This window comes from Ochotona princeps, chromosome 11, assembly GCF_030435755.1.
Source record: "Ochotona princeps isolate mOchPri1 chromosome 11, mOchPri1.hap1, whole genome shotgun sequence".
Classification (NCBI taxonomy): domain Eukaryota; kingdom Metazoa; phylum Chordata; class Mammalia; order Lagomorpha; family Ochotonidae; genus Ochotona; species Ochotona princeps.
Window position 1 is genome coordinate 36,118,020 of NC_080842.1, and position 18,571 is coordinate 36,136,590.

The 18,571-nt window shown below is 38.5% G+C and overlaps 1 protein-coding gene across 1 annotated transcript in view; it reads left to right on the forward strand.

Annotated features, from left to right (window-relative positions):
• Positions 1-18,571, forward strand: part of LOC101530912 (probable ATP-dependent RNA helicase DDX60) — an 81,592-nt gene that overhangs the window by 26,385 nt on the left and 36,636 nt on the right. Inside the window, exons 15-25 of the mRNA XM_058670018.1 lie at positions 1,874-2,040; positions 2,490-2,645; positions 4,819-4,968; positions 8,056-8,175; positions 9,569-9,664; positions 11,336-11,451; positions 12,219-12,358; positions 12,454-12,563; positions 13,926-14,030; positions 14,567-14,695; positions 16,124-16,248. Of these exons, the coding sequence (XP_058526001.1) occupies positions 1,874-2,040; positions 2,490-2,645; positions 4,819-4,968; positions 8,056-8,175; positions 9,569-9,664; positions 11,336-11,451; positions 12,219-12,358; positions 12,454-12,563; positions 13,926-14,030; positions 14,567-14,695; positions 16,124-16,248 (1,414 nt within the window). The remainder of the gene's footprint in view (positions 1-1,873; positions 2,041-2,489; positions 2,646-4,818; positions 4,969-8,055; positions 8,176-9,568; positions 9,665-11,335; positions 11,452-12,218; positions 12,359-12,453; positions 12,564-13,925; positions 14,031-14,566; positions 14,696-16,123; positions 16,249-18,571) is intronic.

Here is an 18,571-nt window from a genome sequence, read left to right on the forward strand (position 1 = left end):
GGCCATGTCAAACAATAAGAGAAGCTGGTAAATGTAGACTTTGATTTGTATACACTGAATCTCCCAATAATAATAAGGAATAAGGAATTTGGATCCTACTTGCTATGTAGGTAATGAGGTTGTGGTATTAGCCAAAGATATCATTTTTCATTTTCCATCTACCTAAATTCTATCTATTCTTTGAATCCATTTCATGGCTTTGTTTTCATAAAGCATTCCTCAGGTAATCTAACTCATGTAACACTGTGGTCTCTATTGCTCAGTTTGAGCCCATCCAGTATTATGCATTGTCTTTCTAAGTCAACTGGAAGTTCTTGGGAGGTGGAACTCTGTATTAGATCTCAAAGTTACAGTTCCTCTTATAGTATTTGGTAGATGTTAGTACTGTTTATGAGGTAGACAAAATATAGCCTGATTACATGGCAAGTGGAATTACATCAGCCCTGATGTGGTTAGTATATATGAAAATATTAGCAGAGAGGAGGAGTAAGATGGACATAAGTGACGATTAGAAATCAGTTATTGTAGCAGAGTAAGCACCCCTGGCACTGTATAAATAAACTCTTCTAGCAATATAAATTGCTCATGAATCTGCATACTCAAGGCTAGGGATCAATGTACATAGAAAAAAACCCCTTGTCTTAATGAGGCAGAACTGTGCCAAACAGAACATAAAAAGCTTTGAAAATGAAGCACTGGGAAAATTAAAATATTATTTATTAAAATCAAGTGCTTAAAGAGAGGTGATAGCTAAAATTGATTGTATCATGTTTTATTGACAGATATCCCATAGAGTCAGGATCTGGTAATCAAAACAGACTAAATTGATGGGCTCCAGTGATGTTACCAAATATTTAATTTATGGTCAACCGTAGGATTCAGTGTTGCTAAGTCTTTAGCCAGATATTTGCAATCACAGACACATTTTTTTTAACATGGTAGAGGAGACACATAACTGGTAGCTGAAGAAAATATTTGTTACTTTCCATAAACTCCTAAAAACTTGGTATTTAGGGCTCGGTGCAGTGGTCTAGCAGCTACAGTCCTCATCTTGAACGTGCCGGGATCCCATATGGGCACCGGTTCTAATCCCAGCGGCCCTGCTTCCCATCCAGCTCCATGCTTGTGGCCTGGGAAAGCAGTTGAGGACAGCCCAAAGCCTTGGACCCTGCACCCACGTTGGAGACCTGGAGGAAGTTCCTTGCTTCAGATTGGTGTAGCTCCAGTAGTGTGGTCACTTAGGGAGTGAATCATCAGACAGAAGATCTTCTCCTCTGTCTCTCCTCCTCTCTGCATATCTGACTTTCCAATAAAAACAAATAAATCTTTAAAACAAAAAGAAATTGGTCTTTAGACTTGATTTCTATCATGAAATGTATTTTTCTATTTTCCCAATATTGACACATTCACCTCTGTATAAGTCATGGAGGTGATTTAATATGGATAACTAAATTTCTATTTTATTTATCACTCTTTACTCCAACATCTCCACTAATGGCAAGAAAAAGAGTGAGTTTAATGAAGAGTGATAGATGGCTTGACTGTTGTGGTGCAATGGGAAGGTGCTACTTAGGACACCTGTGTACAGTATTGGAGTGCTGGTGTGAGTCCCATGTTTATCATTTCCCTTCTAGTTTCTTGATAACGTGCCTGGAAAGCCAGAGAATGATAGTCCAAGTATGTGGCAGACCTACATGGATTTCTTGGCTCCTGATTCTGCTTGGCCCAGCCTCAGCTGTTGCAGGCAATGGGCGAGTAAACCAGAACATGGAAGATTTCTGACACTCATTTTTCAAACAATTACTTTTTTTAAATAAAAAGATCGTATGTGTAAATCTATATTAATTTTAATTATTATTTATCCTTTACCAAGGAAGACACACGAAAGATTTAAGGATAGCTGTTGAAATGATGAAGAGAATCCACTGCTTGATGGAAAAATACCCTGAACTTTTGCAAGAAGCAGATCGGCAATTCATAGCCAGATGTCTTCAGTATTTAGGGTTTGATGAGTTGGCAAGTTCTCTATGTCCAACCCAGGTAATAGTTTCAGCACAGTTCATTTTATTCCAGGAAATATTAGGTATACAAAAATTGATGTGTAACTCTCTTCTATATTTTTAAATTTTAAGTATTATTATTATTATTTGCCCAACAGTCTGCTTTTGAAAATTTGTACAAATGTTTGGGTGGTTAAGCAGATTAAATATCAGATAATCTCTGCAAACTCTTAAAACTTGACCTATACTTAATTATATTAGAGCATGTGACTATTCAACAGTCTTTGAATTCCATGAAATGTATTTGGAAATCTGGATGTCTGCTTGTTTATTCCTAGGAAAGATGATGAATTAAGGAATAAAATCTCCACAAAATATTAATGATAAAAGGCTTTTCACACAGAAGGTGCCTAGCAATAATTTTTTTATGTTACATAAGAGATATTATGCTTTAAAATACCTTTCAAAGTAAACTTTAAAATAATGCAGGATATAAGTGATGACACAAAGAAGAAAACAAATAAATATTCAGTTGGCATTGGTCCAGTACGGTTTCAGCTGCAACACATGGGGCACAATTTGATGCGAGAGGAGAGACAAGATCCAGATCCCAGGGTCCAGGATTTCATTCCCGACACGTGGCAGGTAATGACTTGAATGCAACACAGATTCTTGTATTATCTTACAATATGTGATCTCAGGCATTTCTCAATATTATAACTTTACATTGTATATTTGACATGATTTTTCAAATATTGAGTCGTTTCATACAAAATGTTTTTATAAATATTGTGTTGGGTATTATTTTAAAAGAAAGTGAAATTCAGCAATTCAGCTGAAATTCACACATGCAATTTAGAAGAGCTGTGGTTCTGGGGCCTTATGCCAATGGCATTCCCTAAGTTAATGAGTAAATCTTCACAGAGAAATACATTCAGTGCCTTTATCACTAGAGTCACTTTCCTTCTATAAATATATATAAAATAACTACTGATTAATATACAGTTTTGAACCACATAAAATTATTGATAAATTGGGCATACTTTTTTTGCCCTGAGAGATCTCAAACAGGAGGTTTATTTGAGAGACATAATTGTGTCTTCAAATAAATCTTTTTCTGATTCATGTCCAGTATATGTACCATGAATGTTTTCTTTCTTGCTCCAGGCTTTAATCCATCTTACACATGTTTTTTTTCCCCACACTAATATCATTGTTGTTTTTTGTCTTTTTTTTCTGTGTCTGGGTAAAGGGAGAAACAAAGGGAGAAGTCCCACTCAGATTCCCACCCATCCCAGGTCTCCGATGTGGGGCATGTGCCAAGGTCCTGTTCAGGCAGTTTTGATAGTTCAACAGGTCTGAATTGCTGCCAGTCTTGCCATTCTAAGCACAATTAAATCTCTTCAGAATCCCCTGGCTGACATAGTCTCTTCATGGTTGGGGTTCTGAGATCGGAAGTTCAGTTGCAGGGATCTCCAAAGAAACTTCATCTGAGATGATCCCAAACCTGGTTCTTATATGAGTTTGTCAGTACAGGGTCTGGCACAGTCTATCGCTCCAATTAGCTTATGCACATTCTGGTCGTTGCAATTGCTGGGTCAGTTCTGTTTCCAGCCCTGTCTTCCATGCGAACCAGTGGTTGTTGCAAACCAGTGGGAGCTGTAGCCTAGTCAGGGCAAATGGGGCATACTTTAAAATTAATTTTTAAAGGGGGGGTGTTGATCTTCCAGCTGCTGATTCATTTTCCAGATGGCTACAGTTGCTAGCACTGGACTGAAGTCAGGAGCCACGTGGGTGGCACATGTCCAAACACGTGGAATATCTTCTGCTGCTTTCCCAGGACCATTAACAGGGAACAGAATCAGCAGTGGAACCAGCCAAGACTCAAACCAGCACCCACATGGGATGCTGGCAAAGCAGGCAGCCATTTAACCTGTGATGCCACAGTGCTGGTTCACAACCTTTATCTTTCTTATGTTGATGATGATGGGATACCTTACAAAGTCATGTTATGCTTTTACAAGAAGGAAGAAAGCTATTGTGATTCTTCCTGTGCTCACATTGCTCAGAGATGGCTTGGAATGGGGCTAGGCAAAACCATGTGCAGGCTGGCATTTTGAGATCTTTTTCCATCTTCACTCCTCATATATGATTACAATGGTTGACAAGTCATTATAAAATAAAACCATAGTTTGAAGAGATGAAGCTGTCATGCACTTTCCAAAGTAGATGTAGTAAATCAGAACACAGAGTCTTCAACCTTTCAAGGAAAATGAATTTATTATGAAGCAGGGCAGCAACTATCTCCCATGATGGTGCACCGAGGGGGAAGGAAAACAGGGTTATGTGGCAGGTATGCTCTGAGGCTCCAATGCACTACCATATCTTTCATGCCCAGATATTTATCCACTGACAAGGCCTGGCTGGAGTAGTTGCTAAATTTGCTGTGCCCTCATTCCTCTGATGTGGTACCAGGAATCCTCTGCAGGTCACAATGCACTGTCATATCCTCCATGTGCACGTGGATATGCTGTCCACTACTCCATCTAACCCACTGAGGAGGTCCAGCTCTGACACATGCACTCCAGGGTCAGATCATGGAACCTGCAATTCTTTCCATGATTAGAGTTCTGAGTCCAGTGGTTCGGTTGGGGATATCCCCAAAGAAACCCCATCTGAGGGTATATTGGAAACTTTCAGTCATTTCACTTGTGGTTCAGAGGATCATATTGGAATTGTATTCCTCTGTTTGTTCTGTTATCATCATCATGGTCACGTTGTTCACATTTTTAACACAATGGTGCTCGGATTCCTTCAGCGAGAGCTCCTGGATGTTGTGGATAACCATGAGTCAGCAGTGATCGTTGCCCCAACATCCTCAGGCAAAACCTATGCTTCCTACTACTGCATGGAGAAAGTGTTGAAGGAGAGCAATGAAGGGGTCGTGGTGTATGTGGCGCCAACAAAGGTAGGGCAGAAGCAGATGTAATATTCTTGTTCATTTCTGAATCTCTCCTTTCAAAATAACACACACTCTTGGTGGTAGATCTGGTTCACTTTATTTTTTGCCTTCAAGTCTCTCAGTGTGGTTTCAGATGCTAAAAAGAACACTTCCCTTAGATTCATTTTGAGAGAGAATAAAAAGCAGGTTTTGGAATCTTGTGGTTAAACTTTATGTGTGGGTTGACAGGTAAGCACCCACAATGAATTTCACTCAGGACCTTGGGTTGCCTCTGAGAGGTTCATGGAATGGATTATTTGCCCTCTGGCACTGGTGATGGGGCTGTTTGCCGTCCTAGATTATGTTACCGTGTTCCTTTCATGTCTAGTACTGTTTGCTTAAATACAATGATTTCTGTTGTTAATCTTTGATGTTGATATTTAATGTATGGAGAGTACATATATTTGCATATCCTCATTCACAATTCTTCTATTTCCTGAGGTTACGTTTTTTCTGTTACTCTTAAAAAAGTCCTATTTACTTTATTTAGATGATTTTGATTTTACAGACAAAAATGAATTAGGCTACATTTTATTTCTAAGAAAATAAGTTGTGCTGAATGGTCTGTGGTCAGCCTCAGGACCAAACGGGACAATATAATCAGTTGAAATTAGCACTTTTTTTTTTTTTTTTTAGCTTTTACTGGTTTGTTTTTCATGACTGTATAAAAGCAAGGCGTGCTTTTATAGTCAAGAGAAAATTAGAATGTTAGAAGTGGAATCAGTAAGTTGTCTCCCTAACTATGCCAACTGTCACACTACTAGAGGCCAAAGTCCCAAGAGTACTCATGTATAATGTTCATTAACTTAAAAGATAAGCACCAAAAAGTTCAGTTGGGAAAGACATTTACACTTACTCAAGGGAGTTACGGATGTGGCCGGTTAGCTGGTTAGTATCTTTCCTGCCTGGCTAGAACATACAGGAGTAATCAAGCACAATTGGCTCACAGCTGAGACAGCCCAGCTCTTCCCAGTGTCCCACAAGCCTCAGCTTTGCTGGTCTGGCCTGGACCCTCCCCATCTGATTCTCCTTGAGGTGTTTCCTCTGGGCAGAGGCCCTCTCACAGAGGCCACCCGCAAGGCATAGAATACTCATTTCACGGGGAAAGGGCAGTGTTCTTGAGCTTTCCTGCTGTAATTCTGAACACAATACATGTGACCAAATTACTCTTCTAAAAGTTGAATTCTAGTCTGCTGACAGTATATGGCATGGACAATCTCCTTTTTATCACGTGGCATACGATAGGTGAAAGTTGCAATCTTCAGCTTGAAATTTGTATTTCTATTATTGGCAGTGACTTGGGCACTTTTATGAATGATTTTTGAACACTGTCATTTCTTTGTTCATTGACTACTTGTAGGTTGCTTTTGCCTACTATTTGGTTTGAAAATGGTTGTCTTTATTAATTAAAAGCTTGTACAATTAAAACTTCGTATCCTTCCCTGTGGTAGGCATTTGGCCTGGCCATTAAGGTACTGGTTAGCATGCTCATATCAGACTGCCTGGGTCCTAGACCTGGCTTCATTCCTGATCCCAACTTTGTGCTAATGTGAACTCTTGGAGGCAACATCAGTGACTCGATTGATTTGGACTGAGTTTGGGCTCCTTGTTTTGGCCCCAGCTGTGGGCCACTGCACACATTCAGAGAGTGAAGCAGCAAATGGGAGCTCTCTGTTTCTATCAAACACACACGCACATTTTTACCCCAGATATAATTTTCATTTATTTGAAAGGCAGAGAGAGAGAGACAAAGAGCTTTTTCATATGCTAGTTCACTCCTTCAGTGGGTGTAATGGACAGGGCTCAGCCAAGAGAAAGCCAGGATCCAGGAAATTTGCCCAGGTCTCCCATGTGGATGGAGGGCCCATGCACTTGGGCATCCTCTGCTGCCTTCCTAGCTCATTAGCAGGGAGTAGAATCAGAATGGGAGCAGCCTGCCACCTCTGATCCAGCTTCCTGCTAATGGCCTGGGAAAGCAGTGAAGAATGTCTTAAGGCTTTGAATCCCTATACTCTGTGGGAGACTAGGAAGAAGCTCTTAGCTTTAATTTGGCTCAGCTCCGGCCATTACATCCATTTGGAGAGGGAACCAGTGAATAGAAAATCACTTTCTCTGTCTTTCATTCTATCTATAAATCTGCCTTTCAAATAAAAATTTTTTAAAAATCTTTAAAATAAGATTTATGTTATTTCAAAAACAAAGTTACAGAGACAGGGAGAAAGAGATCTTCCAACTGCTGGTTCACTTCCCAAATGGCTGCAGCAGCTAAGGCAAGGTTGGACCAAAGCCAGCAGCTTCTTCAGCATTACCAGTGTGGGTTCAGGGATCCAACAACTTAGGCCATCTTCTACTGCTTTCCCAGGTGCATTAGCAGGGAAGTAGATTCAAAGTAGAGAAGCCAAGACTAGAACTGACACCCATATGGAATGTTGGCATTACAAGTGTTGGCTTAAATGCCTCTCCTTAGCTTTTATTTTCACTTTTTCTATTCTAATATATATATGTAAGCTATATTTCCTGGTTTTTGTTTGTTTTTTTGTTGTCATTTTTCAAATAGTTATACAGAGATATCTCACATCTGCTAATTTCTCCCCAGATGACTGCAGTAGCCAGGGCTGAGCTAAACTGAAGCCAGGAGGTTCATGTGAGCCTCACACATGAATCAAGGGGCCCAAGTACCTGGGCCATCTTCCACTGCTTTTCCTAGGCCATGAACAGGAAGCAGGATTGGAAGTGGAGCTCCCAGAAATCAATCTGTTAAAAGTTACAGGTGGCACCCATTAAGCCACAATGCCAGCCTCACTACTTTTCCTTTTGATGGAAACATTTCTTTTTTCCCCACTTTATTGCAGCTTGAAGTGTATTCATCAGGTTGCCTGCCTAGTTGAGCATCTCAGAGAGAGCACTTTGGTATACTTGAGGTGTGAAGGGGCAGAAAATAGTTAAACATTCTGCATTGCAGCAGAATGTATTGTAGGCAGTTCCATCATCCCCTGAGATTTCACCTGTCTGTACTTTATTGGGTGACTAATGGACCCCGTTTGTGTCAACCAGGCCCTTGTTAATCAAGTAGCAGCAACTGTTCAGAGTCGGTACACCAAAATTCTGCCAGGAGGTGAGACTCTATGTGGTGTTTTTACGAGGGATTATCGACACGATGCCTTGAACTGTCAGGTAAGATTTATGAATTAACCAACTTGTTCCTGAATGATGTAGCAGTATTTGCATGCCTGTTTGATTAGAAATTCAACATCTTCATAGGGCCTTGAGAAGTTCCTCAAATTTATGACAGCTTTAGAAAAAAAAGCCATTTTGCCATCAGAGTAATAAAACTTACTGTTGAATAAGGATACTTCACTTTTTATTCTAGATTTCAGATATAGTTCATAGTATGTCTGTTTTTAAATAAATCCAAAATGAAGAATCCTAGAAATTATGAAGTTAATAAACATCAATGTCTCCGCAGAACTACTGTCTCTTGTTAAGTATAAGCTAAGAATACTCATAAATTCAAAAATGGTGTATTATAGACCAAATTCTGGTTTTAACAATATCATTGAAAGTTGAACTCACAGATCAACATTCAGGGCTACAGAGTGAACATGTGATTGTAGAACTTAGAGATGTACTTTCTAAGTCGCCTTTAAGGAGGGACTCACTGCCTACATGCAGGGGGTGTGGTTAAGACAGATGCTGTGAAGCCTTCGCCATCACAGTTCTTATCCAGTGACTGAGATGTATGAAGAGCTGGCCTTTGGGGCTTGGTGTGGAACAACTCAAAGGGCAGTGTTCACTCCAAAGTGTTAGGCTCAGTGTGCCGAGCTCTACCTGATCTGCTGTATAGTTTGGCTTCCCCTCTTCCTAACGTTGCTTGCCATTTCAATTTTCAATTCTTATTTTTTAGAAAAGTTTTATATATTTTATTTGAAAGGCAGATTAAGCAGAGAGAAGGTCGTCCATCCATGGGTCACTCCCCAAATGGCCCCAACAACCAGAGCTGAGCTGATCTAAAGCCAGGAGCCTGGAGCTTCTCTCAGGTTTCCCACATGGGTGCACGGACCCAAGAACTTGAGACATTGCCCACTGCCTTCCTAGGCCATAAGCATAGAGCTGGATCAAAAATTAGGCAGCTGGGACATGAACTGTTGCCCATATGGGATTCCAGTGCCACGTGGTGGAGGATTAGCTTGCTGGGCCACTGTATCAGCCCCTTAGTTTTCATGTGTTAATAAACATCTTCAACCCATACTCAGTCTGAATCAGGTTTTAAAGAACCAAACATGTGACGCTGAGCAATTTCTACTTTTAAATTTTGAATATTCATAAATAATTATTTTGACTTAAGATTTGATATTTTTACCATTTTTGGCCTACAAAAAAATGAGGTTTCATTTGGCTCAAAGTCGTACATATAAAATTCAATGGAGCAATTCTTAATAGCAATATTACATACTAATTATCAACAGGTCCATTTGGGACTCATAAGCTTAATTTACATAGTCTTAGAACAATGACAGCACATATAAAGTGCTCAACATCTTAGTTCATGCATCATTTTTATTTTTAGGTTCTTATTACGGTGCCTGCCTGCTTTGAAATTCTGCTGCTATCTCCTCATCGTCAAAAGTGGGTGAAAAGGATCCAGTATGTTATATTTGACGAGGTATGTTTGTTGCTGTTTGGGCAAGTTTCCTAGCACACACAAACACTGCAATGGAGCTGCTTTATGGCATCTGTTCCATCAGGTGGAGTTCATATGGGCAGGCACTACCTTCTGAAGTTTCTGAAGTGCACGGTCATGGGTCTTTTGGTTTCCTGTTCCTGCTGTGACTTAGTAGCATATGTTTGCACTCATCTACACAGCCCTGGATGGGAGAGGAACCTTTCTGTAGAGATTAGTGTTTCAGGTGGAGTAGAATTCAAGCACCACAACATAACTTCGCATGGACAGAGATTTCAAAATCAAGTCTCACTCTCTAGTGCAAAATATTTTTGGTTCTAACAGGCATTCAACGACAAAAGGCATTTTATTTGTCATCATAGCAGCAGAAAGCTATGGCACATTTCAAAATGCAACAATAAAAACGTAAAACGTATTTTTCAAAGATGCGTGCGTGTGTGAGGAAATCAGAAGAAGTAGCCTTTCCCCAAGTTGAAAATCACAAAGCCACTGAGCCTTTTCTTAGAAGCTGGCTGCTTTGGTAGTTCACTGAAGGGACAAAACTGACTTTTCAGCTTGCTGGAGGGGCAGAGCAAGCCTTCAGTTCACTGCCAAACAGATAAGCCATTTTTATACTTTTTAAATTATTATCATCATTTAATGATACAGTTCTATAGGCCCTGGGATTTCCCTCAACCCTCCCCAAGTTCCCACCTCACCCTCACTGAGAAGTACAATGACCAAGAACAAAAGAAGAGAAAAAGGCACAATGAATATTACTGTACTCCCCTGCAAAACAGCAAAACAGCAAAAGCCATTGCCAACCTTATAGTTAACTGAGAAAGACATCAAGAAAATGGGGGATACAGAATTCAAAACACATGTTATAAAGCTTCTTATTAACAATCAGAAGCACGTAATGCAGGCATTCAAGGAATTTAAGGAATATGTCATACAGGAAATAAGTCAGATGAAAGCTGATACATCAGAAATGAAGGATACAGTGGAGGAAGTTGTCATGGCTCTAACAGCTAGTAGGATGGCAATCCTGAAATGGACGGCTGGAAAAGTTTCTCTTATAGAGTGATATTAAGCTGAACTTGATAGGTTGGATGAGAAACAGTATGTGTATTCTGAGCAGTGGGACCAATAATGTCAAAAGGTCAGGGGTGGTAAGGGTGTGTGTTCGGGGAGCAAAGGAAAGACTGCATGAGCTGAAGCTGGAGAGTCAGCAGGGGCCAAATTATGTTATGCATTGTGCATCCCATCAACGAGATTATACTTTGTTTCATGAGCAGTGTGCTATGCTGAAGGAATCTTATTGCGGACATGACTTGATCTCATTTATCTTCTAAAGAATGTAGAAGGTATGAGAAAAGGAAGCATAGCAGTAAGGAGGATATTGTTAGGACAACTGAGTTGTGGTGGTGGCTTGTTTGGCGGAGTTCTGACCAGCAATACATATGTTGGAAAAGAATTTTTTAAATTAAGGAGCACTGCTACTACTGGAAGCAAATTCAGATGCCACATTTTTTATCTCATGAGTTTTTCCTTTATTTTACCTTGGTCAATTAAAGGTTATTGGAAAGTATATATGATGATTTCCATTCTCATTTTCTTTCTTTCTTTTTTAAATCTACTTTTCAATTGAGGAAAATTTTTTTTCTTTAATAGGTCCATTGTCTTGGTGGAGAAATTGGAGCAGAAATCTGGGAGCATCTCCTTGTCATGATCAGATGTCCTTTTCTGGCTCTTTCTGCTACCATCAGTAACCCTGAGCATCTCACTGCGTATGAACTGGGTTTCAGTTTGAACATGTTTACCTCTTGGGTCTTCACATTTCATACTGTTTGCATGGGTTTTGAAGAGTTTCCTAACTTGCTAGTAAACTTAATGACTTATTTTTGGTTCTCGTGAGCACCTGCCAGCAGGTGTTGAGCAAAGCCACATTCTTTGGGAATGGAAAATCAAGCACTCTCATACTCAGTCCTGCAATTGCATAGGAAATATCTCCCCCAAAATATTTCATCAGAAATGTCAGATTTGTGGTTTTTTTTAATTTTTCACCAACAAATAAAAACTAAAACATACCCAGACACACTCAGCCTTGGACCCTGATAACCATGGTCTCAGTTTGTACAGTTGCTCCCAAGATAAAGAGCCCATATTAATTTGTCTTTGGGCTTGATATTTGCCTGCTACTAACAATTATAACATCATAATATGTCAGGTACAGTTCTAAGTGCTTTGCTTTTATGAGAATGCATTTTCAATACCTGAAACTCTTGTGATTTACTGGAGTAGTGCACCACAGCTTTTCAAATATTATTGGTATTCATTGTAAAATGTGGAAAGTGAGGCACAGAAAGATTGAGTCACTCAGCCCAGCACCATGACTTTCAGGAAGGAGGCTGGAATCCATTCTCAGGTGGCTGGGCACTGGAGCTAATTCCCGTAAGCATAGATTTTTAAGGTACCTGAGATGATCTTACACTATTCAGCTTCCTAGGATGAGTTCCATGCTCTGCCTAAACAGTATGTAAATTCATTTCTTCAGGTGGCTCCAATCAGTGAAACAATACTGGAGACAAGAAGATGCCGTCATAGAGAAAAACAGCTCTTTTAAAAAATATGGTCATCCTACCAGTTACCCCAAACATTATTTGCGAGTCAGACAATCATATAAAGTTAGACTTGGTATGTTTGATACATGCATAATACATATTATTTTTTCCTCTGAACTTACATCATTGCATTTTCATCGATTTGAACTTTGTGCTCTTCATTTTTAGTGCTCTATGGAGAGAGATACAATGATTTAGAGAAGTATATTTGCTCAGTTAATCAAGATGACATTGACTTTGAGCATTTTCATCCATGTGCTGCACTAACAACAGATCATGTAAGCAATACTTTAGCCATATATGTCCTGATATAAATCACTTGTATAAATAATTTAAAACCTGCCTAATTGATTCTTATCAGAGATAGCCAGTGCTTTACAGCTGATATTTTAATTATTTTAATTATCTTCATTGAAAAAGGAATGTTCTATTTTTCACTGACAGTAGGTTATGTAGCAAGTAGTTACATAGGACATTTCCTTATGTAGCAATGATAGGACATATGTAAACCTTCTAAATCCTGATCTTGTTCAGTATAGTTAAAATTAATAACAGAACAGAGTGGCAAGTTTAAAATGCAATAAATTGCATCTCCCAGAGAAAGGCTAGGAAAGGACAAGTGAGCTTGCTTTGATCCACTTGCAATAAGGGATCTCCTTTAATCTGTGTGTAGCTTGTTTCAGGTTTCAGGTCAGAGCAGAAATATTTGGGCCTTGCCATTAGCATGCCATTAGCAACTGCTGCTGACTCCTGGAGACTTCTCCGCCCAGGAAGACCCTCAAGAATGGCTGTCTCTTTCTGCCCAGCCTGGATCCATACTTACCATTTTCTATGGCATTAGGGATAATGTGGATTGCAAAAGCAGCATCATGGTATACTGATGCATAGATTTTCCCTCTTTATGAAGGCATGGTACAACTCACTCATAATTAAATCAATTTTCACTTTTTTTTCTAGGGTAGAGTTGTCTGATCTTGTCTAAACTCATAATCTTTCAGCTTCTAGTACTCTCACTGGAATTATAAGACAATTCATAGGAAATCACATGCAGGGCCCAGCATGTGATGGCTCAAGTAGTCTTGCAAACACTGGATCTCATATGGGTTCCGGTTTATGTCCCAGCAACTCTACTTGCCATCCAGGTCCTTGATTATGCCCTGGGAAAGCAGTAGATGCCCCAAAGCCTTGGAATCCTGCAACCACATGGGAGATGCAAAAGAAGCTCCTGGTTGCGAGCTTCAGATCTGCTCAACTTCTGCAATTTGTAGTACTTGGGGAGTGAATTAATGGAAAGAAGTTCATTCTCTCTGTCTCTCCTCTTTCTGTATATCTGCCTTTCCAATAAAAATACAATAAATCTTAAATAAAAAAAGAAAGAAAATTACACCCATTGAAGGATCATGGGAATTAACATGAAACCTATTTTAGGTGGAAATTAAGAGATTTTGTTCATGCTTTAATCATTCAGAAACACTTGTGGATCATAACTTGTTAGTATTTTGCGCCATCAGCACTTGAACATTTTAGTTCAACTCTTTTTAATATTTTTGGGTTCATGATAGCAACCTTGTGGCAAGGGGAAGACATGATAAAATCAAAACAATATTAATTCAATTAGTTCAATTTTGTTTTAAACGTAGATTGAAAGATATGGATTCCCTTCTGATCTTTCCCTTTCACCTCGAGAAAGTGTCCAGCTCTACGACACCATGTTTCAAACATGGGACAGTTGGCCCAAGGCTCAGGTAAATAATAATCATGGAAATTAATGCTGTGATTCTTATAAGTAATAGTAACATTAATGTTCAGAAAGACAAAATTTCTCCCTTTCTAATCTCTTGCCTCTGATCTTTTAAAATCATTAGTAGATACTTACCAAAGCAAAATTGCTCTCATACTTCTTTCTTTCTAGTACTTTCGTTTTCTGTTAATGGGTTTTGAATTGTGGTTTATTTCCAAAAATATTTCTTCTTTAAATTTCTCTGATAATATCATATTTTAATTTCTTCACACTGTTGGCTTGTATGTCATTACACTTGCATTCTTTCTGAACGTGGTCCTTGCTGTTTTCATTTTCCACCTTGTTAGTCTGTGTCCTTTGCTTTTATGAATTCATCTAACCTAATAGTTTTATGTCTTTGAAGCTATGGGGAGATGAAAACAGCTTCATACATCTCTCTCCTCAAGAGTTCCTAACAATGGTTCTGATGAGAGACGCCATTAGGAGTCATGTTTCGATTTGTCTTGCATGATATTTAATTCTGTGGCCTCTGTTTTCAAGGAATTGTGTCCAGAGAACTTCATTTATTTTAAGAATAAATTAGTCATTAAAAAGCTGGATGCCAGAAAATATGAAGAGAGCTTAAAGGAAGAATTAAGAACTTGGGTTACAGATGGCAACAAAAAGAAGGTACTTTTCCTAGATTTTGTGTTTTGGGGAAAACATTCCATATTCTGTATTGTTTTCAGTGTGTCATTTAGTTAATACCATTTTCTGTTTACTTAGTCTTCAGATTTCATCTTAGAATTGTAAATTGAACATGGAGTCTTGTGATTCTAAGATAAAATATAAAGAGACAAAGGAAAGAGATATTTGTCTTATCCTGTTTCCTAAGACATATGGTGCCAGAGGTGGCTGGTTGTTCCCGGATGCTGCAACAACCAAAACCAAAGAGTTCACTGTCTGCAGGGACAGACTCACAGTGCCTTGATACTGCTACAAGGGTCTAGAAGCTTAGGCAGACTCATATACTTTGGATCTTTGAAAACATTGCATCGGGATTTTTTCTTGAAATATTTTTTATGATGTTTACTTTTAATTGTGGTCATTATTTGTGATGTAAAGTCTGAAATTCAGTCATTTATATTATGCATACTTTGAGGAACTTGATGGTCTTTATGCTTTTTTTCAAAGATTTATTATTATTGGAAAGGCAGATTTACAGACAAAGGAAGAGACAGAGAAGATTCTCAGTATGCTGGTTCACTCCTCATATGGCCACAATTGCCAGAGCTGAGCTGATCCAAAGCCAGGAACCAGGTCTCTCACGCAGGTGCAGGATCCCAAGGCTTTGGGCCATGCTCAACTGCTTTCCCAGGCCACAGGCAGGGAGCTAGATGAGAAGTGGAGCAGCTGGGATATGAGCCAGTATCTATAAGGAATATCGGTGCATGCACGGCGAGGATTTAGTCACTAGGCTAGTGAACCAGGTCCAGTCTTAATGATTTGAACTGTGCTTTAAAGCCACAGATGGTGGTTTCTTATTTTTTAGGAGTTGTTTGTATTAGACTCTTTAATGATGTATTTTTCCCCAGTATACTATAATTGTTCTTATTTTTTAAAAAGAACCTGAAAGAACTTACTCTTTTGTTGGTGTGTGTGTGTGTGTGTGTGTGTGTGTGTGTGTTTCCTAAAAAAAAAAAAATCCTGGAAAATGTGTTTGGAAGTAATTTTCCCACATGGAAAAATCAGTTAGGTCAGTGCAGAAGGACTGGTTCACCATCACCCCCATGCCCAACCCCTGCCTGCCTACCCTTTGTGTTGCCAGGAAAGAACCAGCACCAATTTGTGAACAGTTCTTCTCTTGACTTAGGCTGTCTTAAAAAATCATCTGTTACACTACAAATATGTGGTGTGGGCATTAGCGCTACCTACATTTTGTTCTTTAGCAAAATATTTTTAGTAGCCTCTAAGGGTTTATTCTATGATATGCTTTCAAGGACAATTTTAAAGAACCACAGAAACATAGATCATCTAATGTTGAAAGTATTTTAATAAAAAATAATAAATCATTTTTTCTATACAGAGAACTTAAGTGTTTTTTGAACACTCTTTCAGGCCGAAATGGTGCTGAAAAATCTCCATCCGCATGCGGATGTTAGCACGAACAACATAGACAATCTGTTTCCAGTTCTTGTTGAGAAGCTACAGGAGATGGACAAGTTACCTGCATTATTTTTTTTGTAAGTTTTTTGTTTTGTTTATAATTTGTATTACAGTTTGTATTCTGTATTTGCATTCCTTTAAGATGTGGTGGGTTATAGTATTAATTGCTATTTTTGTTGCTCATTTGTTTTTCAAATGCATATGTTTCTTTTAAAAGGTTCTCTTTTGTAGTTCAGTTTTTCTTAAACATTCTACTTACGCTATTAAAAATTAACTCATATTTTAGTTTGCTACTGCATTTTTTGTTTTCTGTGTGCTATACACTGTTCTTAAAAAAATTTAGGTCTTCTTTCAATGTATACGTAGGATGTTTGTAAGACAAGTTGGATGTATAAGCAGACAAGTATCCCACATAAAATTAAAATGTTATTACAACATGATAGAATATTTATTGGCAAAAGTATTTTATTACTTCAAATTTACACTAATAAGAAATAGGAGTTATAGGTAATGGCTGCATTTTAGATGTTGTACTCTAAGAATATTTTAAAATTGAATAGAGAGGCCTGGCAATATAGCCTAGTGGCTAACGTCCTCACCTTGCATGTGCCGGGATACCATATAGGTGCCAGTTCATGTTCCAGCTGCTCCACTTCCCATCCAGCTCTCTGCTCATGGCCTGGGAAAGCAGTTGAGGATGGCCCAAAACCTTGGGATCCTGCACTTGCATGGGAGACCCACAAGAAGCTCCTGGTCTTTGAGAACACTTGGGGAGGAGTGTACCAGCAGATGGAAGATCCTTCTATCTGTCTCTCCTTTACTCAGTAAATCTGCCTTTCCAATAAAAGTAAATAAATATTTTAGAAATAATTTAACAGAATAGTCTAGTTTTACACCAATGGGTAATTTATCAAGTGGATTAACATTCCATTGCCCGGTTAACCTTAGCAACATAGTTTGGTTGCCAGATTTGTGGTGTGTCAAGTAGAGCCACTACTTGCAAAGCTGGCATCCCACATGTGCTCTGGCTCATATCCAGGCTGCTCCACTTCCAATCCTGCTACCTGCTGATGGCCTGTTGAGAGCAATGGAAGATGGCTTAAGTGTTTGGGTCCTGCTGCCCATGTGGGAGACATGGAACAACCTGGCTCCTGGCTCAGCCAGGCTACTTTAGACTAGTCGGGGACTGAATCAGCAGATGGAAGACCTCTCCCTTGGTCTCTTCTGCTATCTGTCATTCTGATATACAAATAAATAAACAAATAAATATTTGAAACACACGAGATATAGTTAGGGATCAGAACAGAATACATAATTTACTTTAGATAGTTTCTAATTACACTTACACTACAGAAGCTTTACATAGATGAAAGCATAGTGTTTTACTCAAGTGCTAATTTTTTTAAATTTGGTGATATTACAATGTTTTTAATGAAAATACAATGGTGAATTATGATGTAATTATGAAGATCACGATATTAGGTGTATGAGATTTGATATGGTTGTATGTCTGCACAATTGATTTTAATATCACAATGTTTGACTATAATATCAGAAAGGTGGCTTATTGTAAACTAATTATGGTATCACAATAATTTTACAGGAGTAAAAAGGTTATTTATAATGTCAAACTTAATTACTATAATTCAGTGATTTAGGATATACAACTTGATTTTGATGCCATTTTGTTAGCTTTATGGTATCACAGTTCACTACAACATTACCATTAGTATTGTCAGTTTATGGTTTTACCATTCTGGATTACACCACATCCCACTTGATGACATCAGGATGTATTTATAAAATCATGATTGGTTAAGACATTCCAATGACAGCTTTATGACATCCTTATGGTTTTTTATGAGTACATAATTTTTTATTTTATTATATATGTATTTCTTTATTTTTCATGATACAGTTCCTTAGGCTCAGGGATTTCCCCTTCTACCCTCCTCCTCCCATCTCCCTGTAACTATTTATATATTATATTATACTATATTATATCATATGCCTATATAACAATAGTATAGTCCTTCAGCAAGAGTCACAAGTCCATCATTCTGCTATTTAAGTGTATCATGACACTGTAGGTATAGACAATGGTAGAAAGTCTGGCATTCTAATGTCAAGATATATTTAACAGTTTTATTGGGAATCCATCCTTTATTCAGAAGTAGAGATGAATAGTATACTTGCCTCCATTACACAGTTCCTCTAGATGAATATACGAATATACATGTTTACCTATATATCTGTTGATCTTGTATTTTGCATGAAGTTTGCGTTATATCAGAGAGAACATATGATACCTGTCCTTATGGGATTGGCTTAGTTCATTGGAAACAACCTGGATGCCCATCAAAAGGGGAATGGATAAAGAAACTGGTATAGCTACTCTAT